General features: G+C 39.7%; 1 protein-coding gene across 5 annotated transcripts; it reads right to left on the bottom strand.

Annotated features, from left to right (window-relative positions):
* Nucleotides 1-789: 789 nt before the first annotated feature.
* On the bottom strand, nt 790-24,151 carry LOC135086093 (uncharacterized). 5 transcript variants are annotated; one of them, XM_063980857.1, is made up of 14 exons: nt 24,021-24,151; nt 21,437-21,547; nt 20,331-20,580; nt 18,746-18,934; nt 16,712-17,887; nt 15,306-16,280; nt 8,269-8,559; nt 7,347-7,489; nt 6,515-6,656; nt 5,993-6,091; nt 5,436-5,528; nt 3,791-3,999; nt 2,724-2,879; nt 790-838 (listed from the first exon to the last, which is right to left on the bottom strand). In XM_063980857.1, the coding sequence occupies exons 2-14, from the start codon at nt 21,523-21,525 to the stop codon at nt 793-795; spliced, it is 3,858 nt and encodes a 1,285-aa protein (XP_063836927.1). In that variant the 5' UTR covers nt 21,526-21,547; nt 24,021-24,151; the 3' UTR covers nt 790-792. The 5 variants fall into 5 exon arrangements, with proteins under 5 accessions (XP_063836927.1, XP_063836925.1, XP_063836926.1 ...); XM_063980855.1 differs by having other exon boundaries at nt 15,306-16,283; nt 24,021-24,150; XM_063980856.1 differs by lacking the exon at nt 24,021-24,151 and adding an exon at nt 23,977-23,991 and having other exon boundaries at nt 15,306-16,283.
* Nucleotides 24,152-27,875: the final 3,724 nt, after the last annotated feature.

The raw sequence follows: 27,875 nt of genomic DNA, 5'->3' as shown, positions 1-27,875 counted from the left end.
GTATTCTACACTTACTAAGACTCTTTGACGCTTTTTAATAGAAAAATAAATAAATAACTATTTGTGAGTAAATGAAAAACTTATTATGAAAATACGAAAATTTATTCAAAAAATACCACCACCACATTCAAAATTATTTATTTATGAAAAAGATTACTTAAAATTGTTAATCTACGTCTTAATAACCATACTTAATACATACCTACCTAAAAATACAAGTTGCAGTACTCAGATAGTAAAAATAATTTATCTAGGGGTTTCTTAACCCGGTGTCCGTATGTAACCGCTTGGGGGTTCCATGTCAAATATTTTTATTACATAATTTGTGGATGGAATTTGTATGGGAGACAATTAATAGAAGATTACTCCGTTTCCGAAGTTTTACAATTAAAGATTGCATCTAAAATAATCAAATTTATATTATTTACCTTCTTAACATGATCTAGGCGTTGAAAAAAACAAGAAAAATTACAATTAATAAATGTCAATTTATAAAAATCATACGTCAGTTACCAGAAATAATTGTTAAAAACTAAAAAATATTGATAATATTTTTTAAATTGAAGTCCATAAAGCAGGAATTTGAACGTATACAAATGCAAACACAATGTAAAAATACATACAACCATAAAAGCTTAAAAGTAACACAAAAATTAATTGATGATTTATTATTATAATTATTAATGTCAAAATTTGATAATTTAGAAGCTTACATCTAAGAATACAAAATATGATTAAAAAATGACCAAACAAAAGATGTCAAAATGTAAAAAATAAATAAAATGGAGCCTCTTAAAATGCTGCGTGGAACGGGTAGTTTTTGTGGGTGTCGCCCATCCTGAAACAAAAAAAAAATTGTGTTAGGATAATTTAAAATATTGCTCGTATTTAATAATAATTCTGCCCCAACGGCCATCAGCTCTACGAGTGTCTCTCATTGTGCTCCCGTTTGGCAATAAGGCGAATAATAAATCCTTGCGGCAGTTAGATAGCCAGTTCCTCTGTGGTTGATGATTCCGGGTCTTCATCCAGAATCCTGTTTTGATATTGAGTGTATTACCACCTTTGGGGTGGGTTCACCTAGTGGGGGCCTACCCACACTACGTCTTCCGGCCGTGGTCGCCACTCGAGAACTTTTGAACTCTGCGAGCAATGTGCCCCGCCAGCCACTTGATTTTAGCAATTCTGCGGGCTATGTCGGTCACTTTGGTCTTCCTGCAGATCTCCTCATTTCTGATTCGATCACGCAGGGAAACTCCTAGCATAGTACGCTCCATAAGAAGTGAATATTTACCCTTTAAAAGCAAACGTGCGTTTGTTGCTCGCTTCCTCCTTCGGCCTGATCATCACTGTCCAAGTAAGACCAAGACTAGAGCTCATCTGACCACCACCAAGTGAGACACAGGCTAAGAGCTTCCTCATTGTGGGAAAAAGACAGAAGAATACTTACCCCTTAAAAGCAAAGGTGCGCTGCTTTCGGTTATCCGGGTGAAGGTCGCTTCCACATTCAGCCTAATTGTCATTTTCAAGAGCTTCGTCATTGTGGGAAAGAGACACAAGAATATTTACCCCTTAAAAGCAAACGTGCGCTTGTTACGGTTCAGAGACCGCAGCGCGTATGGACGCGCTCTCAGTCAGCTGGATGTCCAGAGCCTTCAGGTTGTCCCACATGTGCTCCACGGTGGATCAGAATGGTCAAGTTGGATCTAGGAGATCCTGGGTTCGATTCCCAGTGGGGGCAACATTTTCAGCTGGGTTTGGTTTTTCTAAGTCGTAAGTGTCTAGGGTATGCAAGTCAAAACGTTTTCTTGACGCTAAAAACTTACTATGTGTGCTGTGTCAGAGTAAGATAGGCTAAGCTGTGAGCGAGATAGAGATAACGCTGTTCATTACTCTTATTGATTGATTAAACTTACGCGCTAGTCACTGTTTGAATTCCCCAAAACGCCACTTAGGGTCCCATGAGTTGAATCATTGACCTGTTCTTCGGCGTCAAAATCTTACACTGTGGTTGAGGATTCCGGGCGAAGCTCGCTTCCACCTTCAGCCTAATTGTCATTTTCAAGAGCTTCCTTATTGTGGGAAAGAGACAGAAGAATATTTACCCCTTAAAAGCGAAGGTGCGCTTGTTCCGATTCAGAGACCGCAGCGCGTCCATGTGGCTCTCAGTCAGTTGGATGTCCAGAGCCTTCAGGTTGTCCCACAAGTGCTCCACGGTGGATCAGAATGGTTAGACTGGATCTAGGAGATCCCGGGTTCGATTCCCAGTGGGGGCAACATTTTCCTGCTCGGTTTGGTTGGTGCAAGCTGTTCTAAGTCCGTCTATAAGTGAATAAATTCGTTTTTCTGAAAAGGGTCTGCCTGGCTAGCTACCACTAGTCCACTACTTACCTAATCCCATCGTCATAACAACACTGTTAACAGTATTTTGTGTTCCGGCAGTTAAAGGTAAAATAGTCAGTTCCTCTGTGGTTGGGGATTCTGGATGAAACTCGCTTCCACCACCTTCGACCCGATCATCAATTTCTTTCAACAGTAAACCTCGCTGGAATGCGACTCCCTCGCACTCACCCGCACACCTCCGATGTAACTTTACAGTTGCCAGATGCGCAGTTAACTCTACTGGATTGTAAGATAGACAGTTCCTCATGAGCTCGCTTCCACCTTCAGCCTAATAATTGTAATTTTCAAGAGCTTCCTTATTGTGGGAAAAAGATATTTACCCCTTAAAAGCGAAGGTGCGCTTGTTCCGGTTCAGCGACCGCAGCGCGTCCATGTGGCTCTCAGTCAGCTGGATGTCCAGAGCCTTCAGGTTGTCCCACATGTGCTTCGCGGTGGAAGCCTTCACTACCACCGCGTGGTCAGACTGTATCTGGTATCTGAAATACATATGCCATTAAAATCAGTTTTACTTGAAATAAAAAATTCCAAAGGCCGTCAATCCGGTTTCGTTTAGGAGTTCCTATGGCCACCTTCCAGCCCCATCATCAGACAGATGATACCATAATATTGTATTGTCATAATTGACAAGTTTCATGATGATAAAAGAATTCGAAGTGCATGTAATTCAGATTCTGATTCCACTAATTAGATACACGAAGACCGTTTAAAAGCGTGTTAAAAATGTCCGAAATCGGTCGGATGGATCATCATCATCACTTGAAAAAATAGATTTGCCTTGGGGGAATCGAAAGGCTTGCCGACTGTTCTCATAATCTGAGCTACTTAGGCATTGATGAGGTGGTAATAAAAACAAGCTGTGCCCGTGACTTCGTACGCGCGAAAACAGTTTGAATTTTTTCGTTTTTGCAATATTTTTCCTCTGGGTACTACTCCTCCTCTATTGGCTTTAGGAGGATAAGCCTAAAAGCTTCCTCAATAAATGGGGTAGCCAACACAAAAATAATTATTCAAATCGCGAAAAAACCACGCTAGCCGAACGGTGAAGGGGTCGGACTGGCCGACTCGTGATCTGGGGAACGCGGGTTTGGTCCCCACCGCCGCTCGACTATTAATGTGGTGAGCTCACTCGTGATCGTGACACAAGGATATTTAGCTTAACACGAGAGGCTAACGGGACTATTAGTAATTTGTATTGCACAAAATATAATAAGCTTTAAAAAATATCAGACCGGTAGTTCTTGAGACTAGCACGTTCAATCAAACGCGTTCGTTCAAAATTTGAGACTCCTAGTGATGAGTGAGTGAGTCAATCAGTGACCTTTCGCTTTTATGAAAGCCTTTATATGGTTGTGCCTTTAAATAAATAAATAAATACATAGATAATTACCTGATCAGCACTTGAGCTGGGCTGACATCCCCGTCCATGCCAGCAGCAGTCACCTTCACCAGCGCGTCATCTATAGCAGAAGCGGTGGTGTTCTTGTACTCAGCAGGGGTTCCCTTGGAGCCCAGGACGCCGAAGCAGGACAGCTTGATGTTACGCTCGTCGCAGAAGTTGTATAGGCGCTGCTGGGACAGGTAGGGGTGGCATTCGACCTGCACAGAATAATAAAAAAATGTGGATTCCGTGGAGGGTAGTTGAACGGGAAGCATGGTCGATCTGTTTTAATGGTTTCAATTTATTATTTAATGGACTTTAGTGTACAAATTTGGTGTTATTTTGTGTTCTTAAAGTGCAGTGAAGTGATAAATTATAAAAAACATTGAAATACTTCGAATTTGAGCGCGCATCGAGTGTCGAGTGGGTTGTCGCATGAACAACCCGCTTTGGACCCGGTGGCGTCTTGAAACCTGCTTTCGGGCATACTTAACTCCACGGAATCCATGAAACATCAATAGAACTGAAACACCCACGTTCTATTGATAACTATGTCAATTTTCACTCGATATTGGCAGAAATAAACCTCCCAGAGAGGTTTGGTTGCCATTAAACAAAAAAAAAAAAAAATGTGTATGTTTTTTTAGGGTTAAAACCAAGCATGGGGCACACTGAAAACCAGCTTCATGGCCTTCCTCGCCGTGGGCCACGGTATATGCTGAGTCCCATTGCGATGGGCATCGCTGCTGCAACAATGGCACTGCTCAGTTCACTTTTTATTACCTTGTAATATTTATGTGCTATTTCTGTCTTTTTTCCGTATACCTTCTTTGTCATTAACTAAGTGATGTTCATCGTAACGTAATAAACGTTTCTCTCTTTCTTTATTATGGGCTTTTTCCCACGGAGAAACTGGGCACTGGCCCATTTAGTCCCGAAGCAGTGGTAGGTGGTGGTCAATACTGGGTGGGACGTATAAAGTGCTCTTTGAAAGCCTACTTGCAAAAATTAAATGAGTTTTTTTTTTAGTTTTACAAGTACCTTAAAAGTAATAAGGACTTCCTACGGAGATATCCCGTTTAGTAGTAAATATGTTTTAACAAGTGACGTGATTTTTTGTACACCTTCCCCGCGTTCGCCCCGTCAGTACTAGAGCGTTGATGTGACGTCACGGCTGCCAGGTGCGCAGTTAATTCCATCGGGTTGTTAGGCCTCAGCCTCGAACTTAGCGGGCAGCGGGGCGGCGGCGGCGGCGGCGCGGGAGCGGCAGGATCTTATGCGTAAAATCAAATAGACCGGTTCTCGAAAACAGCGGCGCGGCAGCGGCGCCGGAGCGGGCAACGAGCGGGCAGCGGCGAGGGAGCGGGCAACGAGCGGGCAGAGCGCACTCCTTCTTTTGCCCACAATAAATCGAGCGTTAGGAATAAATTTGAATCGAAATAAAATTGTCGCCGTTGTTCAGACATTTCGTTTGCGAATAAAAACAAATATCTCGACAACACAACCCCGAACACAACACTTCGCCGCTAAAGCGCCCCGCGAGCTGCCCGCTTGTTTCGAGAACGGGTCTGCGTTGCCCGCCCCGCTCCAGCGCCGCCGCCGCTCCCGCCCCGCTGCCCGCTAAGTTCGAGGCTGAGGCCTTAGTTTTGCTTACCTGGTTCACCACGGGCTTAATCCGGGCCTTGTCCAGGATCTTCTGAAGTTGTGAAGAGTTGAAGTTGCTGACCCCGATGCTTTTGACCAGCCCCTAAAAGTCATAATAGTAATTTTATTTCAATTAGAATTTTCGGTTACATTCAGTTTATTTTGTAACCTATTATTGATGCCGTTTGATAAAGCTCGTGAAGCAGTTTTAGGACCAGTAACTGTTTTTCGAATCTTGTATACTTTAGAAGTAATCTAGTGTGATCACGTCTTAATCGTTTTGCTTCTTCGTTTTCCTGTGGCAAATAGAAACACACGGGCAAAGTCGCTGGCGAAAGCTCTGCGATTTTTCCCACCTTTCGTTCCCACCGCTGCAACTCCTGTGTAGCCAGGATCTACAGCTTGACCGCCAATAAAAACTCAACTAGTGAAGGTCAAGTTCGTCCCGGGGGAAAGTTACTGTCATTGGACCCGCAACGAAATTAATCAGAAGAACACAGGAGGAGTTCGAAGTTAAGGTTCTGGAAAAAGCTTTAAAAATAAGGTTTACCTTCTTCAGACATTTACCTTGGAGACCAGGTCTTCCATCCCGTACCAGGCGTCCAGGAAGTCGTGGTCTGAGTACTGGACTACTTTTGCTACAGTTGGGATCGGATCCGCACCTTCCTGCAAGAAAAATAAACCATACTTTCATCAAACCAAACCCAGTAGAAAATGTTTAGGCTAGTTTCCTAAAAAAAATTTTTTTAATATGTCCGTCAATTTTAACATAAAAAAATATTAGGACACGACGTGTATATTTTAATTATTATTGTCAATCAAACAAAGTGATGGTGCGTTGTAGTTCCGCGCGGGCGCGATGTCACAATGTGCTGTAGGTAGGTACTTTTAAGCACTCATTGACATCACGGCCCCTCTTCATGTGAACTTTGGCGCGCTTTATCTCTTTAATTTTTTTTAATTAAAAGTTAACTGTCATTGGTCCAGCAACGAAATGAATCAAAAGAACATAGGAGGAGTTCGAAGTTAAGGTTCGATTTTCCCTCGCAAACCAGTACTTCCTGTAATAGAACTGAAGAAATAGAGTACCTTAAAAGACATAGGGTTGTGTATCAGGTACAAGTCAATGTAGTCCAGCCCGAGGGCCTCCAGCGACCGCCGGCAGGCCGTCTCCACCAGGTCGGTGCGGTGGAAGGTGCTCCAGAGCTTGGAGATCACGAACAGGTCGGACCTGGAAAAATACAGCTTTTTTCATTTGTTTATTGAGTCTCCATTGCAGGAGCAAGACCCTCTCTAATTTACCAAAGGCAAATGGAGGACTTGGCCTACACTCTGCAGATCACACGACTTTAACAGGTCTGACCTGGTAGAAGAAGATCATTATTCACTGAAAAGCATAACTATTTATCTATCTTTAATTTCACTAGAGGCAAATGGAGGTTTTAGGCTTTATTCCTTACACTAGCCAGACGGGTTGGGGAGGCTTGATTTAGTCACCACTCAAGGACGAAGCACACCTATCAACCTGGAAACGGATGGTAACCGTATCAACTTGAGGTGGTCAGTATTCTTTGTATGAAACTCCGTACTGCAACGCACGCTTATCCGTAAGCGCGTCGTTTCGCCTCGCGGCGAAAGGTGATACGGTGCTGATCCCTTTCCGGGTTGATAAGTGTGCTATGACCTTAACTTGTACTACGAAAGTATGATATCCACGGTAAGAGTGTGAGTGGTCCTATCTCTGTCGCAACTACACTCACGGCTAACTAAAAAACGACAAAATAACTGTTTTTTTTTTACTATTTATCGTTTAAAAACAGATCTATGATTTAAATTTATTATGTACAAAAATCTGCACACCGCGGTCTGCAAAAATACAAATGTTGAACAACGCCATCTAGTAACAGAAAATTGTACCAACCTCTGTATAGTTCCGTCATCGATCTTCATCTTAATTCCTTGTCCCACAGCCGCTTCATTGCCATAGATGAAAGCCGTGTCTATGGCCCGGTATCCTAGGTCGATGGCCGTGGCTATGATGTTGGGCGCCAGACGTGGGTCCAGCTGTGGGCAGTGGGCAAGTCAGTTTGGGTTAAATGGGTTGTAGAAAATTGATTTGTTTCTCGATATTCATTATTCTTTTTTTTTATTTTACAACTTTACAAAAAATATGTCATGCACACAATGTTTTTACTGTACGGGAATCGAACCCGCAACTTCTGGCATAGTAGTCCGTTAACTACTACACCAAATGGTCGACAATGTAAATAGACTTTCATAAACCCAAGAAAAAGAGGCATACAGAAAATACTGTGGTTCTTGCGCTGTTTAAATTCTATTTTTTATGCATACCAAGGGAGGTATTTGACCACAATCGCACCTGGTGTTAAGTGGGATGCAGTTTAGGATGGTACATATCTGCCTGTAAGTGCCTATTCACTCTTGCCTTGAAAAGGCCCGGATTATAATCTACACTGATTTACACAATACCGACTAAGAGCTTTTTTAAATAAGAATTAAGTACTTAGGTAGATACCACATAAAAGCGCTTTTTAAAATAAGTTCCTTGATTCGTTCGTTTCAATCCGTTTCAATCAAATAATATTATGACGTTTAATTAAAAGTATTAGGCTGAGTTGCACCATCTTACTTTAACTTTGACAAACGTCAGAAATCTGTCAAACTCCGTACAAAAAGCACCGGTTATTGTTATAGTTACCTACCGTTAAAGTTAGATGGTGCAACTAAGCTTTAGTGTACCTACCTTGTAAAAATGCTTTTGCCTTTTTCAAAGCGTAATTTGAAAAAAAAAAAAAAACAAAATGACAAAAATGCAAACTCACCAGTGCAGTCCCAACAGCCAAGATCGGCATTTTGGATCCATCACTCAATTCCATCGTTGGCATAATTTCTCTTCTCCCATAAGTTTCTTTCCCCTCTTGTAACTCTTTAAGTTTCGTATTATATTCTTCTTCAGCTCGCTCGTGCTCGGCGCGCGCGCGTTCGGCGCGAGCACGTTCGCGAGCCTGTTCGCGAGCCTGTTCTTCAGCTAAATCGGCAGCTTGACGAGCAGTCTCTATACGCTTCTGCTCCTCACGAGTGACGTGAGTCATAGTGCCGATCGTGAGGAAGCCCTGTGGAATGGTCAGCGATTAGGGCCGTAGGGATGTGTGGGATTATCTATCGATAGTTTTGTCGATGATTTTAATAAAAAATAATGTGTTTGGGCTCGTTCCCACGGCAATCCAGATAAGAGATCGGTTTCTTTTTGTAAAAGTGTTAAGAAAACAATTGTCACAGTATTTAAAGTCAATTAGTAAGAATTGTTGGTTTTCTGTTTTGGCCCTATAAAAAATGTGCCCCAGATTTGAATCAGTCAGGGTTTTTGTACCAATAGTCTTTTATTTGATTTTGGACAACAAACGGTCATATTATAAGCACATCAATGAAAATAGTACAATAACAACACATAAAGATCTGGCACAGTTTGAATATTAATTATTGGCTGTAATAACTATAAAAATACCTGTTTGTATTAATATCATAAAGAGATGTGGTGGTATGTATGTTTTGTCAACTCAATATTTTTATTTTCAATCAAAATGTATCAAATACCTACAACCAAAAATGTTAATTTCTATTACTAAAGTTACCCTGAAGTGCCAAAAAATGTATTGTTAAAAATACAAATATAAAAGAAAATGCACGTCTCGTCACGTCACCAGTCTATCGATGTCTTTACCGACATATTACTATAACTATGCCATGTCAAAAAGAGATAAGAAAGCATAGGGCCTATCGCGTTCCTTGTCGCTCTCATAGCATTATAGTTAATGAAAGTTGTTAAAAATTGGGACAGCCAATTGTGCTATGAGTACTAGTTTGAATGGAAGATTTCGGCGATCTTAACGGTACCAGTACTTTGGTTCTAACGGACCAGTTAAAGTTTGGTTCACCAGTTCAAGTTGCTCAGCGAGTTACTAGGGCGAATTGATTAAATGTCCGAAACTCCAAACAAATAGTTACGCATATAAAATTAAATTACCTTATATTCTGACATCTTTTTGAAAAAAACATAACCCTCCTCAGGCGCAGTCGGGTAAATAGAACGCCAAATGTGAATTTAATCGAACTGATATGGAATTACTATAAAAACTAACTGAAAGACCTAAAACTTTCTCTGTCGTTAATTTTCTTAACAATGAATAGAAACGAAATTCTTGCGGTGATAAAGTTTAACTATTTATAAGAGAAAATAGCAGTTCGAATTTTTCTTTATGGGATAAAAAATAGCAGGAAAAAATCATTTTTAAAATGAAGCCTACATTGCATGTTCATTTTATTAAACTAGGATAACGGTGTTGACTGTCCAATTACTTATTCTTTATATTTATTGAACTATCTTAAGAAAAAATATGGATTGTTCAGTTGTTTTTTTTCTAAACAAATTAAAAAAAAGCCGTTAGTTCGTTAGTTTGTCTCAGTCAAATGATGTCCACAGCTGGACAAAGGCCTTCCCTGAGGATTTCCATAAAGGTCCTACGCTGCATCCAGGACCCGTTCCAACTTTTAATTTAATAATTAATGAGGGTACTTTTATAAAATACTAGTTACCGGCGTATCAAAATTGCGCACGAATCGCAAACTGAAAATTTAAAATTTTACTGAAGTGAAAACATATTATTATTCTTAAGGTGTTAGAAGAGTGCTGAAATGCTTACTTCAAATCAAATCAATTTAATACCTACTTTTTGAATATTGACCAGTATAGTGGCATTTATGATTAGTTGATTCACATGATGGTATTAAACTCATCATAATTCAATTTTGACCAGTATATTTTATGATGAGTTGAATGACTATAGTTTGATACCATCATTACAAAATTGTTTACCGACTTCAAAAAAAGGAGGTTCTCAATTCGTTCGTATGTTTATTGTAATCCCCATACAATACACACAATATTCAACAAATTCAAATTCAAAATATTTATTGCGTCAATCGTAGGTACAACAAAGTACCTACAAGATGTTTAAAATTTCACTTACCATATTGTTAACTTTAAGAGTTGACAATAAACTGCGTTTATTTTGTGTTTTCATGATAAAATTACAACCAGTCACAATCTTTTTCATGTTAAAAAAAGACAAAACACTGTTTTGGCAAGAAAATTAAAAAATATTTAAATAAAATGCGTTACAATGAGGTTGCCTAAAGTAGAATTTTGACATAAAAATGACAGTTGAAATAGTGGTTTAAATGAACTCCCCAACCCGTCTGGCCAGCGTGGGGAGTGTAGGCCAAATTGTGGCCAAATCCTCCGTTTGCCTCTGGTAAATTGGTCGTGCTCCAATTAAAGAAAAAAAAATAGTACTCACATAACTAATTATTATGACCACAAAAGAAATATACTTTAAATACCACGACATATTTGTTTTTCTATTTAATTATTTGTTCACTTAATTTCACTGTTAATTCATGAGATTTTCGAAGAATTAAAATAAAAACTCCTTTAACTGTCACTGACAAGATGGTACGCGAAATGAAATGGGTAACTGGATATTAATTATTTTACAACTACCCTCAATTTGTTTATCGGCTACCCACAATCCCACATTTGTGAATATTCATAGAATATGCGCACATTAGGCCTACCCAATGCTTACACACTTACGCCCGTATTCACAAACGATGCTTGCTCAAGTGAAGCAGCAAATCGGACGCACAGCGTTGAATAGATCTTTTTGATTGGTTCGTATGTCACCCTGGGCGTCCACGCACCTGAGACCTCATGGTAATGTTTGGGTACGGGCGTTAATAAGTGCCTAGGGCCTAGGGCTTCCAATCCCGCACCCCATGCTCGATCCCGGTATTGGCGGGAGTTGGAATTCAAATCCCGCGGGATCCCGGTATTGGCGGGATCCCGCATATAATTATGAAAAATATTATGCGAGGCAAATAAAACAATACATTAATAAAATTAAATCAACGTAATTTCACTTGAATTGGAAATGTTTGCGAAGAAAACAGCATGTCTAAAGTGTCGTCTGCCAAACTGCAGCGTATTTTAGAGGCAATATAGCCAGCAACAGAGAAGGCTCTTTCGGCTTCCACACTAGTCGGTGGTATTCCTTTTAAAGAATTATAGGTTGTAAATGTGAGATATTTCCCCATTGACCCTCCGGACTCATAAAGAGTCTTAATTTATTTTTTTATGATCGATTCGAGACTGTTTGCTCGAGATGGTGACGCGAATGGTCGTACGCATGTCTCTTTTCAGTCCCGCAAATCCCGCGGGATCCCGCACCCGTAATCCCGCAGCACGCGGGACTAAAAAATGATGCGGGATCCCGGAATACCGAGATCTCGGTATTGCGGGATTGGAAGCCCTACTAGGGCCCCTAGTAAGTTCAAGATGGCTTCAGACTCTGTTCTGTTAAAAATATTAATTAATATAATGTAGCCCGCGTAGCGGGCGACCAAAGCTAGTTAATTAATATAAAACTATACGTACCATACCCGCTGTTATAAACAGAATTTGTTCCATGTGAGTTAAATAACTGTGCAAATAATTAAACGTTGTATAAATGAAAATTACCCACGATGTACTTGTAATTAAATATTTCAGCATCTTGACGATTGATTTTCGATTAAATTATGATACTTTTTCGCGTCGTTTCGTCAAAATACACAAATAATTATTCGGTATGGTTTGAAAATAGGAGCGGGAGAGACGGGATTCCAGGAGAGGATAGGAAGGACCAATTCAAGGATAGGACCGTGTTGGATCGCGCACAAAATGAACTGAAAGTTTAATGGTAACCGATTTGGTAAAGAAAATTGTACCTACCCCCATTATTTATACATTTTTTTAAACTTTTTTTTTGTGCAGTGACAAAGGAAATCAAATCAGGCCGAGAGCATGTAAAATATAACTGCTTTTGTCATAAAAAATGAATAACTTTATTTAATTCAATTTAGTGAATTTCGAAATCTTTTGAGAAGTCTACTCGAGGTTTTAAGCTTTTGTTTGTATTTTACATAATTTGACTTGTATTTATTTATTTCAATGAAATGAATTTACTCAAATTATATTTTATGAAGTTGCTTGACACTATAAAGGTTTTGGCTGACCTACTACTTCTGTGCAAACCGTTTCTTCTTGTCGTGTCGACAACAAACCTACACAATACTTATGTTTGTCATTGTAGGTTTTATAGGTATTTAACCGTATGAAGATTTTATATTTTCTTTACTTGGGAAATTCATTTTTTTATCCACAACGAGGAAGCTTTTGGCCTGTATCTCACCTGATGGTAAGTGACGATCAGGCCGAAGGTGGAAGCGAGCTTCACCCGGAATCCTCAACCACGGAGGAACTGGCTATCTTACCTCTAACTGCCGGAACACAACATTGTTGTTATGGCGACAGACTTAGGTAAGATAGTGGTAGCTAGCCAGGCGGACTTAGAACAAGTCCTAACCAACCAAACCGAACAGAAAAATCTGCCCCCACTGGGAATCGAACACGGGACCTCTGCGTCTGAAGCAGGTGGTCTTACCACTAGACCACAGAGGCGGTCAATATTAATGAAAGAAAAAATATTTACTGGTGGGAAGGTAAACTATTTATTTACCTTAAATACACAGGTGTTAAATCTACAACTACATACTTACATATCTTCTCACTACATAATATTTACTTGTTATGTTATTAAATTATATTATTTACTGTTACATTTATTCACTAGTGTCGAACACGGAAGACTAAAAATTTAATGATTTTTGAATAGCTATTATATGACCAAATTATCGCATTTCGTGAGCAGAATATACTAATAAGAAATACTCGTAGTAGGGTCGGTTTGTACGAACAGTGACTAAGTTCTATTGTAGCTAATAAAATTAATATCGGACATAGACTGGTAATAAATAAAAAGGAACTGACACAAATATATTAAACTGATTAAATTAACAAAAACAGTTCTACAATAACGCTCAGTTGAAATATATGAATCCAGCGAGTTCCAACTTGTTACAACAAAACAAATAAAAAAAAATACTTGGTTTTATTTTTTTATATTAAGCTTAGGACAGCTTAGGACCGATTCGGATAATTGGCGATTCGGATAATCGGAGTTCGGATAATCGGCGTTCTACTGTATATTTGTTTTTTCTTTATTGTTTATGAGTCCTAATAAATAGTATTTAATTTAGTAATTATTTTATGCAATTGTTAAAATTAGATAATAAGAATTTTGTATAGTGTCAATAGTTTTTTTGTTTCTACCTTTTTTAGAAAGTCTGCCGAATCTTTCTCAATTGGATGCAGTCGCCTAATTACTATACAATGATATGTTTTATCACGAATTACGCAACTAATGACCAAACTAATAGACACAAATTAAGATGCATACACATTAGTATACATCAGAAATGAGATCTGCAGGAAAACCAAAGTAACCGACATATCCCGCAGAATTGCTAAATCTATACTAATATTATGAAGAGGAAAGATTTGTACCTATTTTTGTATGTTTGTATGTTTGTAATGAATAGGCTCAAAAACCACTAAACGGATTTTGATGAAACTTTACAGTATTATTGTTCATAATCCAGAATAACATATAGGCTATAATTTATGACGATCTGTGACAAACGAAATTTCACGCGTGCGAAGCCGCGGGCGGAAAGCTAGTCTAAAATAAAGTTGCAGTGGGCGGGACACATAGCTCGTAGAGACGATGACCGTTGAGGCAGAAAAGTTCTCGAGTGGCGACCACGTAGTGTGGGCAAGCCCCCCACTAGGTGGACTGACGATCTGGTGAAGGTCGCGGGAAGAGCCTGGATGGGGGCAGCGTAGGACCGGTAGTTATGGAAAGCTTTGGGGAAGGCCTTTGTCCAGCAGTGGACGTCACGACGACGATATTTTACAAAAATTTTTAAGAGGAAAGATTGATTCTTTTGTTGGTATTGTTGAATAGGATCCGAAAATATTGGACCGATATGAAAAAAATACTTTTTCATCATTGAAATTTAGAATATCTATTAGGTAGGTACATTATTTCTGATGGACATAGGCATCAAGTGTGCAGGCACGTTAATGATAGCAATTAAGTAATTGATATTTAATTTGGTACACAATATAAGGGCATTGACCTTTTTGTTTACCAGCACCTATTGTCAATTTAACTAGCATACCCACTTTGTCTAGATTTAACAACTTGTGTAGGTATACAGGGTGTTAGGTAAATGGGTATATGAGCCGACACTAGCCCATGTTAACATGGTCATATAAATGGTATGGTGAAGTCAGAAAATTGATATCTTCATTTTAATTATTTTAATTTTCATACAAGTCGGATTTAATAAAATTTATTTTGTATGAAAATTTAAAAAAAAATAATTATGATATCAAATTTCTGACTTCACCATACCATTTATATGACCATGTTAACATGGGCTAGTTTCGGCTCATATACCCTTTTACCTAACACCCTGTATAGTTAAAAATCTTTAGTTTTGAACGAGATTAAGAGAACAAGAATCGCATTTCGCATTTTAATCAAACCGGGAAGGGATCGTAACCGTATCAACTCGAGGCGGTCAGTATTCTTTGTATGAAACTCCATACTGCAACGCACACTTATCCGCACCGTATCGTAAACGCCTCGCCTCGCGGTTGACAGGTTCACATGCTCAATATTATGTTCTTGTCAACCCTTACCCATGTGACATGCAATAAATAATTTGAATTTGAATTTGACAGCGCGCGAAAGCTGATGACAGCTCGTGAAACGCGATACAGTGTTGATCCCTTTCCGAGTTGATAAGTCTGCTATGACTTTTAGGCACAAAAAAACTGTCGAAACATTCTTACCTCAAAAAGTGCTATCTTCTCCGATACTGACTTCTTCCTCGGTCTTTCCTTTGGGTTGATCACATCCTTCTTCTCCACACTTCTGTCCACAGACTTCATCCTTACAATCAAATCTTGCACTTTACCCTTCACCGCATCGCCTAAGTCTAAATCAGCTGTAGATTTTGCTTTCTTCAAATTGTCCTGTGATCTCGCTTTGTAAGCATTTATTACATCTTCCGTGCTCATCACTGTGTCTATCTTTCGATTATTGTTGTTATTTTTATGAGATTTGGGAGTAAAATCGAATGGCGATTCCTTTGGGTCTCTTCTTATATTTTGATACTTAGGTTTGTTGGTTTCTTTTGCTAGATTTACTTTAGGTTCAAGCACATCATTCAAAGGCGCAGCGTACTCAATTTCGGTGGATGTTAAAGATTTTATTTCAATTTCGTTAGGTTTTTCGTATGTTAAAGAGCTATCTGGAGAATAGTCTACTTCAAAAGAGTAGTATCTGTTTGGTAAATGCTTTTTTACTCTCTCATCTCTTGACAAAATTAAAGGAGACACATCTTTCACTTCACTTATCAATTCAATCTGCACGGTTTCATTTTCCGGTATATTTTCTTCTACTGCAATTGACACTGCAACTTCTTCTGTCTTGATTTCCATTCTAGATATTCTCAAGTTATCTGTATTGAATGTGTTGTTATTAACTTCGTAATAAGGTTCATTTTTGGCTGGTTTATCTACAGTTTTGATGATTTCGCTGACTATGATTGGTTTGGAACTAATATGATCTTCACTAGGCTCAAAATGTGGGACTTTACTCGTTGGAGGAGCTGGTTTTTTATGTAAGTCATCATCAACACCTTGAGTGGTTTTAGAGGCACTTGTTTCAAGATCTTCTTGTTCTTCGGCTAGTCTGCGTCTGTATGCACACCGCACTGCTGGTTTTGGTCTGATACCAGCTTGAGATTTATCATCTGGACGTTGCTGCTGTAAAAAAAGATAATAAAAATAGTTAAAATAGTTTTTTCCACTATAGTCTGGTTCGGGAGCACGTAGAATTTTGTCCAATGACCCCAAGCAACCCATCCTTATCGCTTGCGCGTAATTATATTGCAGTCGCGACTGTGCGACGGGCGGCCGCAGTGAGTGTGCGAGCGCGACAGCAACATAATTACGCGCGAGCGATAAGGATGGATAGCTTGGGGTCATTGGACAAAAATCTACGTGCTCCCGGACCAGACTATAGATGAAATCAGTTATAATATTAGTGCAGTTTTCAGAAGTAACAGTAATCAAAGTACTTATAGGACTGTCTATTCGTATTTCATAAATAGCTTATAACATTTGAGAGTTGACCTTTCTAATTTATCAACCAAGTTCAACTAACTAATATCAGTAAAGTAATTAATTCTTACCTCAAACATAGCAATTTTAGACAACACCGATTTATATTTAACACCGTTGTCTTCTTCATCATTTGATTCTTTCTTTGGTTCTGGTTTAACGGTTTTTCGTAAAACTGGCTTAGTAAACTCTTTTTTATTTTCTACGTCTGAAGTAGTCCCTAAAACATCTTTTTCTATTCTAAGTATGTCTTTAGGTGCACTAATAACTTCGTTATTATTGTGATGTGTAGATCCATTTCTATATTTTTCTATGACAGGTTTAAATTTATCGTTTTCTTTTGTTTTTTCTTGAATTAAATTCTGAAACCGGTCCATAGATATAACTTTGATAGGATCGACTGGTGTTTTGTTTTCAGTTACATTATCTGCCTTATTTACATCTACTTTTGGTTCATATTCGGTCGCCTCCTCAATTTCTATGGCACTGCTTTGTAGTTCGACTATTGTTGGCGATTCGATTACTTCTACAATGTACGGTAGTGAATTTTCGCTATTTGGACTAATTGTTTCCAAAACTGGTGACATTTCGACTATTTCAACACTCGATTCTATTGGTTCGCTAGCACTTACGTTGTCAATGTTTATAAAGTTATCTGGACTGATATCTTGTTCCATTGATACTTGAACGATATTTTCTATTTGCAATTCATGTTTTGGTCCATCCCTAGTCACGCTTTTGACTCTTTGGTATGTAGTTTTTAATTTCAAGTTATCATTATCAAAATTTTTCTTAGTCACAGCTATTCTTGAAGGTTTTATATCGCTAGCTTCTTTTACTTTTGCCACTGAATCTCGGACTTTATTCTTATCACCAGAAGGAATACTTTTGCTGTCCATTTGTTCACTTTTGGGGACTTCAATTTCCGCTTCACTCTTGCGTTTGAGCATCGGAATTTTCGACTGTTTTTTCTTTTCAACAGTAACGTTATTATCATTGTTGTTTTGTAGCTTATCTACATCAATTAACTCTGCTTTCTTCTCATCGTACGCATGTATTATTTCCTCAAAACAATCTTCGACTTTCTCAGGGTCATCCACTTTGTTGTTTAGTAAGCTAATGTCTATATCGGTAGGGCTGTCAGCTATTTCTCCGTAAAGTCTTTCGAATTCGTCTTCAGGCTTAGGGGAGGGAGCTTTGGGCTTCAGTCTGGGGATTGAAGAGCGACGAAGAAGGTTTGGCTGGGCCTGGAATGATACGTAATTTTGTTATTAGTGTGTACCTATCTAATTACTCCATTACTAAGAGGAGAGGAAATCCGCCGTCCGAGAACCATAGTGACCGACATAGCTCGCAGAATTGCTAAAATCAAGTGGCAGAGGGCGGGGCACATAGCTCGTAGAGACGATGGCCGTTGGGGCAGAAAAGTTCTCGAGTGACGACCACGGGCTGAAAGACGTAGCGTGGGCAAGCCTCCTACTAGGTGGACCAACGATCTGGTGAAGGTCGCGGAAAGAGCCTGGATGCGGGCAGTGCAGGACCGTTCATTGTGGAAAACCTTGGGGGAGGTCTTTGTCCAGTTGTGGACGTCTTTCGTCTGAAACGAACGAACGAACGAAATGTACCTATCTAATTACCAGGTAAGGCCCCCACTAGATGGACCGAAGTTCTGGTGAAGGTCGCAGAAAGTGCCTGGATCCGGGCAGCGCACGACTGGTCGTTAAAGAAATCCTTGGGGGAGGCCTTTGTCCAGCAGTGGACGTAATACACACAGGTCAGAACTCTGTTCACGAAGCTTCAGCTTTACGTCCGTGACTGAACTTAGCGAACACGTTGACGGAACTGTGGCTTCACTTTATGTGTGAATCGACCATTATCCTCTTTTTCGTCGGGTAGATACAGCTCCAACGATAAATATATCTTTTACAAGTTCTCATAGTGGTAACTTCTTACTGGGACGTCCACCTACAAGGTGAAAATACGACCCATAAAAATAGCAGTTAGGCACTGGATGCAAGCTCCTACCAATCAATCTGGATCATTGGGGGAGGCCTATGTTCAGCAGTGGACGTCCTGTGGCTGAAATGATTATTAGAACTTCTTACCTCCGCCTTTTTAGCTGGCATAGACCTCTCCCTCCTCACTCTGTTGACAGCATTCTTGAATCTAGTTGGAATCCTGGTTTTTCTTTCTTCTGGCTCCATCTTTCTGATTGGTGAGTCAGGGATAACGTCAGAGTAGATAGGAGGGTAGGATGGTGCTTTTATAGTGTGGAATACGCCATTGCGTATCTCCTGGAAAGATGGCAAAAGGTAATGTTAGAAGCATTTGGATTTTTTCGTCATCATCAGGTCATTAAAGGTCATAGCACACTTATCAACCCGGAAAGGGATCAACACAGTATACCGTATCGCCTTCCGCGCTCTGTCAACCGCGCGGCGAGGCGTTTACGGTGTGGATAAGGGTGGGAGTACGGAGATTCATACGAAGAATACTGACGGCCTCGAGTTGATTTGGTTACGATCTGTTTCCAGTTTGATAAGTTTGATTCGTCCTTTAGTCTCCAGCAGGAGCACGACTCTCTAAGGCGATTATCACACTGCACCGCGCTCCGCCGCAGTACGCGGGACGACAGATTTAATCATTAGGTAGGTATATGCATGCAAGTACCTCAGTTTAGAAAACACGCGCGGCACAACACACTGACAACGCGTTTGCGCACGGGATTCGTTATAATAATATGTCACCACGCGGATCGCGGCGGAACGCGGTGCAGTATGATAATCGCCTAATTTACAAAAAGCAAATGAAGGATTTGTCCTACACTCCCCACGCTGCCCAGACGGGTTAGGGAGGCCTGATGTTCGCATATTTGTCCCTTAGTCGCCTCTAACTATGTAGATTCACGCGAAATTGAGGTCGGTTCTATTCTATTCTATAGCATGTAGTCGATAACGACAGTTTAATAATCATAGTTTTTTGAGTTCAACTTCTGTAACTTTAATTTTAACGTACATCCATGCATGCATGAATGCCCATGCTGAGTCAATTTTTATTCAGAACTAGCTGACCCGGCGAACTTTGTTCCGCCTTAATGGCAATAAATAAGCAAACTTTTTTTTTTAATTTCGAACGGGATAAAAAGTATCCTATGTCCTTCTCCTGGCTCTAAACTACCTCCCTGACAATTTTCAGCTAAATCGGTTCAGCCGTTCTTGAGTTATAAGTGGAGTAACTAACACGACTTTCTTTTATATATATATAGATAGTTAGTAAAGGGCTGAGTGTGAGTTTACGTCAAACGGATTCACTAGTGAGCGCGTTATAAAAATATTTTATGAAAATTTAAGTTCTTGAAAGTTTCCGCTAGGGGCGCTGTACAATCCGTCATATCTACATTTAATATCACTTTTTTACGCGGTAGACATCGAATGCGTTTGGCGTAAACTCACACTAGGCCCCCAGTACCTATTACCTATTTCTCGTAACGTATCACGAGAAATTGATGAAACTTATAAAGCCTAAAAAAGGTCGTGACGATTTATTATTATTATTCTTATTAGGGATTAAATAAAAACAAAATGAGCAGTTCACAAACTTTTATTAATACTTGTACTCAAATTTCTGGACTTGGGTTATCACAGTTTTGCCAGGTAACGTCTGTTTTTTGAACAAATGCTGGAAACTTACCGAAACGTTCTCTGTGACTGTCACTTTTTGAAGCTTCATATCTCCTTTAGTGAAAGTCGCTTCATTTTTAGTTACTGTCACAACTGGAGCTAAAACGTAGTCTTCGCGATCATCGATGTTATTTTCATCCCATATGGTTGGTTTTTCAATGGCAGAGGAATCGCGGAGTTTTTGCTCGGATGGCACTTCTGATTCCACATTTTCTGGCGCGGTGTACTCGAATTTGTACTTTATGTCCGCCATTGGTGGTCTGAAATTGTTTTGACATTGTTAATACACATGCACAGACTAGAAATGAATAAAATTCAAACTTACTGGCAGTAAAGAAAAAAAAAACAAAAGAAATAAAAAATATTGATACTGGCAACAGTGGCAGCGCTTAGGCAAGTCACAAAGAAAAAAATCAGAAAAAATTGGAGAAAATGGGAAAATGCTAAAATATAGTACCTACAAAAAAATAAAACAACGAAGAAAAAAACATCTTATAAGAGGAAAAAGACAAAATAAATTTTATGAGTTTAGGTACATCATGTTTTTTATTACTGTCCCTTATAACATAACCTTAATACCTAAGCTTAATACAAACAAAACATTGTGCCATCAGTCTTGTAATGTTTATCCTTCCTTATCAATTTATCAATATTATCGGTAAGATATCAACTGGTATTGGAAGAAGTGCATCAATGCACAACAATTTAGTCTGCTATTGAGAAGAAACCTCTTGTCATGCTTTTTCAGATGGCAATTTTATTAATATTCAACAAATTCAGTATTTAATCTTTCCTATTCTGCAGTGTACGTAATTAGTAAAAAACGCTTTTTAAAAACTGGCAGCGCCATCTTTTAGGAACGCAGTGAACTGCTTGAACAAAGGTGCATCAAAATGGGAAAAATTAGTTAAATGTGCATACTAATTCAAAATATTACTTATTATAATCGAGCAATCAAAATTATATGGCTTAATTTAGAAGTAAAAGTTGAAAGATAAGAATTCAAAATACAGTTCTTCAAAATACAGTAAATGTGAGAGTTGACAGACCCCACCAAGAGATGGCGTTAAATACTAGTTTTTAAAATAAAACAAAAATACAAAATAAAATACTTACGGGAGCAAATACTTCAATAGCCTGCTATGCGCGACGGTGTCCGACGAATTAATAGCTTGTTTATCATTTAGATAAGGTTCTGACATCATTACTTTATTGATAACGCGATCGCTAAAATATTCATGTTTTTTTATACAAAATATTTTATTATACGGGATTAATCCCACCTCTCGTTCCCGCCACTGCAACTCCTGTGTAGCCAGGATCTACAGCTTGACCGCCAATAACCCAACCAGTGAAGGTCAAGTTTGTCCCGGGGGAAAGTTAAACTGTCATTGGACCCGCAACGAAATTAATCAGAAGAACATAGGCGGAGTTCGAAGGTAAGGTTCGACTTCCTTCCATTGCAAAGCGTGAAAGGTTTAAGATATTATTTTACAGTTAGTTGAAAATTAACTCAATTTTCAGGACTAGTAAAGTCCTTTTTTGAAGAAGTTGTGTCTTGTAAGTAGGTACAGGCGGTCGAAAATGGCCTGAATTGCTTCGAGAAAAGGATGGTACGGCCGTGCCGCTTTTTTGCTCGACTTGGTGGGGGCACTGCCGTGCCCCCAGATTAAGGTAGCACACTTATCAACCCGGAAAGGGATCGTAACCGTATCAACTCGAGGCGGTCATTATTCTTTGTAAGAAACTCCATACTGCAACGCACACTAAGAGTAGGCGCACACCGTTGATTTTTCGTCGGCCGATAGTTTAGTCGGGCAGTTGATCAGTATGGGCATGTATGGGAGTGCGCACACTACGCCGATTCGATTTGGCCGATTCTTCATACAATTTACAATCGGGCACAACTATCGGCCAACTAAAAATCAACGGTGTGCGCGCCTACTTATCCGCACCGTAGACTCGCGGATGACAGCGCGCGAAAGGCGATACTGTGTTGATCCCTTTCCGAGTTGATAAGTCTGCTATAAGAACTATGATCTCCCCAATCTAGGAGTGTAGGCCAATCCTCCATTTGCCTCTGGTAAATTAGAGGGGCTCCTGCAGTGGAGACTGAATGTCCTGATGATGAGGGAACAACTGTCAGTTTTTTTCCTACATCATATCACGCCATGTTGTTTGACAGATGCTATATTTCCTTTTAATGAATGTAGTGACATGTCTATCGTTGGAATAATTTATTAGCCTGTAATCTTACTGATATCGAAAGATAAGCGGTTTACATAATAAGACTTGTAAAATTGTAATTATAGTTTAATCATTTTGTGTAAGGTTCGATCATATTTTTTACGTTCCTTCCTTTCTGCCAAATGACGTCCACTGCTGGACAAAGGCTTCCCCCTTGGATTTTCACAACGATCGGTCCTGCGCCGCCCGCATCCAGGCACCTTCTTCACTAGATCGTCGGTCCACCTAGTGGGGGGCCTGCCCACACTAAAGCTCGATTCACACTTATCAGTGAAGCTACAGTTCCGTCACAGTACCGGCACAGTACCGGCACGCATCCCCTACATCTGACAAGTGTCAGTGTCAGTGACGATAGAAACTGTATGAAAGAAAATTTCGCACTGTGCTGGTACTGTGGCTTCACTGATATGTGTGAATCGAGCTTAAGTCTCCCGGCTCGTGGTTACCGTATATTTTTTATTTCATTTTATTTATTTCTTTTTTGTGAACGTTGAATCATTATATTTTAATGGGTGTAAAAAAAAATTTAGGTAGGTACTATCTAGAAGTTTATTTTTCTTGAGGACACAATTTAAATGGTTTGGGAGTTAAAAACATTAACTAAGGAATACCTATAATAGGGATGTTTCCTGGGTCAAAAAGCAAGAGTTTTAATTAGTCCGTCAGTTAACTTATCAAAGAATACTCTACACGTATTTTTCAAACTAATGAAAATTTAAAGAGATAAAGCGCGCCAAAGTTCATAAGAAGAGGCCCGTGACGTCAATGACTGCATAAAAGTGCCGCACTTTGTGACGTCGCGCGGAACTTCACGCACCATAACTATGTAATTATTTGTTAGATTGACAAATAAAAATCTTTTTTAGGAAACTAGCCTCCACGTTAAATTCCTGGCTAGGAATGTTGTTTAGGCATTTGAAAGTAAGAGAATTCTTGGTCTACATCCTCACCTGATGGCAAGTGATGATCAGGCCGAAGGTAGAAGCCAGCTTCACCCGGAATCCTCAACCACCGAGGAGCTGGCTATTTTACAACCAAGCATCTAACCAGGTGACTTGGAACAAGCCCTATCATCCAAACCGAGCAGAAAATTTTAGCTAAGTATCTATTTTAAGTAAAAGTGAAAGGTCACTGATTGACTGACTGACATAGAGATCTATCAACGCACAGCCTAAACCACTGGACGGATCGGGCTGAAATTTGGCATGCAGGTAGATGTTATGACGTAGGCATTCGCTAAGAAAGGATTTTACGAAACTCTACCCCTAAGGGGGTAAAACGGGAGGCACGATTACGAAGTCGCGGGCGGCCGCTAGTTTTAAATATGTATGGTGTTTACCGGTTAATTATTTGCCTTAAGTAAATCTCAGAAAAGTAGACCTAATTTCAATGCGCTAGTTAATACATACATTTCAGTTTTGTAGACACAAAACTCAAGTTTCTTAAACACTACACCAATAAATTATTTCACATCACACAGGTCAAATGTCATCACGATTATTCAATCCAAAATACAATACAATAGTCCATATTCTTTCACAACATAGTGAAAACCGAAAGTCTACGTACTTATTGAAAGTATTTTTATAACTAAACCCCATATCGCATGCCCGGTTGATAAGGATTGATTATTATTGATTGTAGTGATAAATTCGTATACATAAAGAATAGATAATGTTCAGTAGGTCTACTACAATGTATAAAATCATCATCAGGTCATTCAGTCTCCACTGCAGGATCACGACCCTCTCTAATTTCATCATCAATCATCAACAGCCCTTTATAGTCCACTGCTGGACTATGAGCCTCCTCCACTATAGTGGAGGGTTTTGCCATAATCTCCACGCTTGGCAGGCGGGTTGGAGATCGCAGTTTAAAAGATTGATGTTTTTCAGAGAGCGCTGCTGCCCGTTCTCTGTTTGATGTGTAGTCCCTAAGTCGCCTCTTACGACACACCCGTGGGAAGAGTAGGGGTTGGTGACAAATGTATTCTACTCTGCCTTCACCACACGGCTCTCTAATTATAATAAATAATAATATTAATAAAACCTTTATTACCAAAGATTACAATATACAGCTTACTAGTATTCCCCAAACTAGGTAATCCTGTATCTTGGGGACTTGAGTTTAAGATTTGACTTATTTTAATATTATGATAACAGGTTATGTTACAGTAAAAGTAAGGAAAAAATACATAACAACAATGGCGCATAATGGTGGTGGTGGTGGTGGTGTGTGTGTGTGTGTGTGTGTGTGTGTGTGTGTGTGTGTGTGTGTGTGTGTGTGTGTGTGTGTGTGTGTGCGTGAGTGTGTTTTGTATGTATCCTATGCCAGTATCAGATAACTGTACTCACTAGTGATTCAGTTTCCGCATAATTAATTTTCAGAAGCCACTTTTTCACTTTCAATTTGGCCAAATTTGCGCTAAGGGTTTTGATGTCACATTTATTCACAACTTTATTATAAACGTAGGGGAATAGGAATACACTATGTCGCTGTGCGAAAGAGGTGTTTGTTTTTGGTGTATCAATTCTGAATGTGCGTTTTTTGAGAAGTGCTTCGTAGTTTACAGACCACTTTAATTTACCAGAGGCAAATGGAGGATTTGTCCTACACTCCCCACGCTGGGCAGACGGGTTGGGGAGGCCTGATGCTCGCTTATTTATCCATTAATTTTATAAGGAACTCGAAGCTACTTTTGTTTTCTTCATTGTGGTTGAGATAGCAATAGATAAGTTCGACAAAAATGTATTATTTCTATGAGTCAGTTCACTATAAAAGGCAGTGGCTCAAAGAGTTTTTTGATTGAATTCTTCTCTGCCTAAATTATAAATGTCTTAGCACACCTTACAGAGTTATTAATTTATGCGTAAGCAACTAAAAATCTATTGATCTATCCATAGGGTAGCAAGGTTCAGGAGTGGAGGCCACGTACCAAAAAGCGCAGCGTAGGACGTCCACCCACAAGGTGGACCGACCTCATAAAGGTAGCAGGTCGGCGCTGGATGCAGGCCGCTACCAATCGATCTTTATGGAAATCATTGGGGGAGGCCTATGTTCAGCAATGGACGTCTTATGGCAGAGTCTCTGTGGTCTAGTGGTAAGACCACCTGCTTCAGACGTACAGGTCCCGGGTTCGATTCCCAGTGGGGGCAGATTTTTCTGTTCGGTTTGGTTGGTGGTAGGGCTTGTTCTAAGTCCGCCTGGCTAGCTACCACCATCTTACCTCTCTGTCGCCATAACAACAATGTTAACAGCATTATTGTGTCCCGGCAGTTAGAGGTAAGATAGCCAGGTCCTCCGTGGTTGAGGATTCCGGGTGAAGCTCGCTTCCACCTTCGGCCTGATCATCACTTACCATCAGGTGAGATACAGGCCAAGAGCTTCCTCGTTGTGTATAAAAAAAACCTACTATTTTAAGGAATTGCACAGAATTTAACCTTTGATTTTATTTAATAAGTCTATGAGTTCTCCAAAGAGTATTTTTCATCAGAAGCATAATAATGTATTAGGTACCTACCTAAATAAGTAATCGTGAAAAAAATTGATAAATTTCAATTTCGCGTCTACCAGCAGAAGACAGCCTGTTGAACTGTATAGCCTTGGTTTACATGGATGTAAGAATTAATAATATTGTGAACGAAATACGTCACCGACACTACGAGAGATTATTTGATTGAAAGGCTTTGTGGTGTAAAATAAAATTATATTGTAAATAAAATATCAAGTTACATGTTTAGTTCGAAGTAGAAAAAGTCAAGAGAAGAGAAAAAAGTGACAATCGATAAGAAACATAAAAAGTAAAAAGAAGTTTCTCGCCGGCCAGGCGCGCGGCCAAGGAGTTCGGTCACACATTTGCGACCTCTACCATTTTTTCCTAGGCCGTCATTAGACAGACCTGTACAATAAGTAAGTTTCTTACTTTTCTGCAGGGCGGGCACATAGTACGCAGAACTGACGGCCGATGGGGCAGCAAGGTCCTGGAATGGAGGCCGCGTACTAAACCGGAAAACGCAGCGCGGGACGTCCACCCACAAGGTGGACCGACGACATCATAGCAGACGCTGCTGCCTATCTCGTGCTACTGGATTTAGTCACCTCTTAGGACACGCCTGTTGGCGCAGGCAAATGGTATTATTTTAGGCAGTCCCCACACGGCACTATGTGGCACTATGTTCAGCAGTGGACGTTCTTTGGCCGAATATGATGTTGATGATGGACGTCTTTTGGTTGAAATAAATGAATTATTATATGATTTATGTAGAAGAATGCCGCCATGTAATCCCAGCGTGGAAACGTGCGGAGTATTATCCTTACTTCGTGACCTCCTGCCCTCTCGGCAAAGATTAGTCAGTGAACAGATGCGACTATTTGGTAGGGTTCTACCTAAACTATGAATTCACGATGCAATATGGCCTGGATTTTGAAAAAACAAAGCACGTGATTGATCCTAAAAACATCTTTATTTAATTTTCAATTCAAGTTGAAAGTACCTAATTTAAAGAGCTATAAGAAATGGGTTGTGCTCTCTCAGTTAAGACCAATGAATTCGCGTTCTTCGGATCTCGATTAAAGCGGCCAAAACCTCAATTTTTATTTAAAACACAAGCATATTAGTTGCTTACTTTGGGGTTAAATAGCGCTGTCCAAAGATATAAAAATTTAGAATAGAATAGAATAGAAAGTATTTATTTGTCTCAAAACAGGTTTCATTTACAGTTTTTCACAGATACAAAAAATCATAAGAGATAAAAAGGTCTATGACTCAGTGATTGCAGGAGACCCACATTTATTTATTTATTTATTACATTATTTAGCCGTTACATCTTTGATTTAAATAGGGTCTTAAATCCTCTTGAGAAATCCAGACACTATTGTTCTCTATACAAATAAAATAAACGTTTTAGTATAAGCATTCACAACTTTAAGAAATATAAAATACTTAACTATAAAAAAATACTTTATTGCACCAAAGAAATTGACGTATGGCATTCTCTACCAGTTGACCTTTCAGCCAAACAGAAAATATTGAGTGGGCGGTGTAAAAAGATGCCCCGTCGCCCAGAGACAGAATTCATCATCATCATCATTTCAGCCACAGGACGTCCACTGCCTGAACATAGGCCTCCCCCAATGACTTCCACATCGCACGGTTGGTAGCGGCCTGCATCCAGCGCCTTCCTGCTACCTTTATCAGGTCGTCGGTCCACCTTGTGGGTGGACGTCCCACGCTGCGTTTTCCGGTACGTGGCCTCCACTCCAGAACCTTGCTGCCCCATCGGCCGTTAGTTCTGCGTACTATGTGCCC

Source organism: Ostrinia nubilalis, chromosome 30 (assembly GCF_963855985.1).
Source record: "Ostrinia nubilalis chromosome 30, ilOstNubi1.1, whole genome shotgun sequence".
Lineage (NCBI taxonomy): Eukaryota > Metazoa > Arthropoda > Insecta > Lepidoptera > Crambidae > Ostrinia > Ostrinia nubilalis.
This window is presented reverse-complemented; position numbering and strand designations above follow the sequence as displayed.

What these genes read in the sequence shown, in the direction of transcription:
- LOC135086093 (XM_063980855.1), bottom strand. Translation starts at nt 21,525, where the DNA reads ATGATGTCAGAACCTTATCTAAATGATAAACAAGCTATTAATTCGTCG. An exon ending in AGAAGATAGCACTTTTTGAG is followed by an intron (nt 8,560 to 15,305) that starts GTAAGAATGTTT and finishes ACCATTCCACAG; the next exon opens with GGCTTCCTCACGATCGGCAC. An exon ending in CCAGCTCAAGTGCTGATCAG is followed by an intron (nt 2,880 to 3,790) that starts GTAATTATCTAT and finishes TATGTATTTCAG; the next exon opens with ATACCAGATACAGTCTGACC.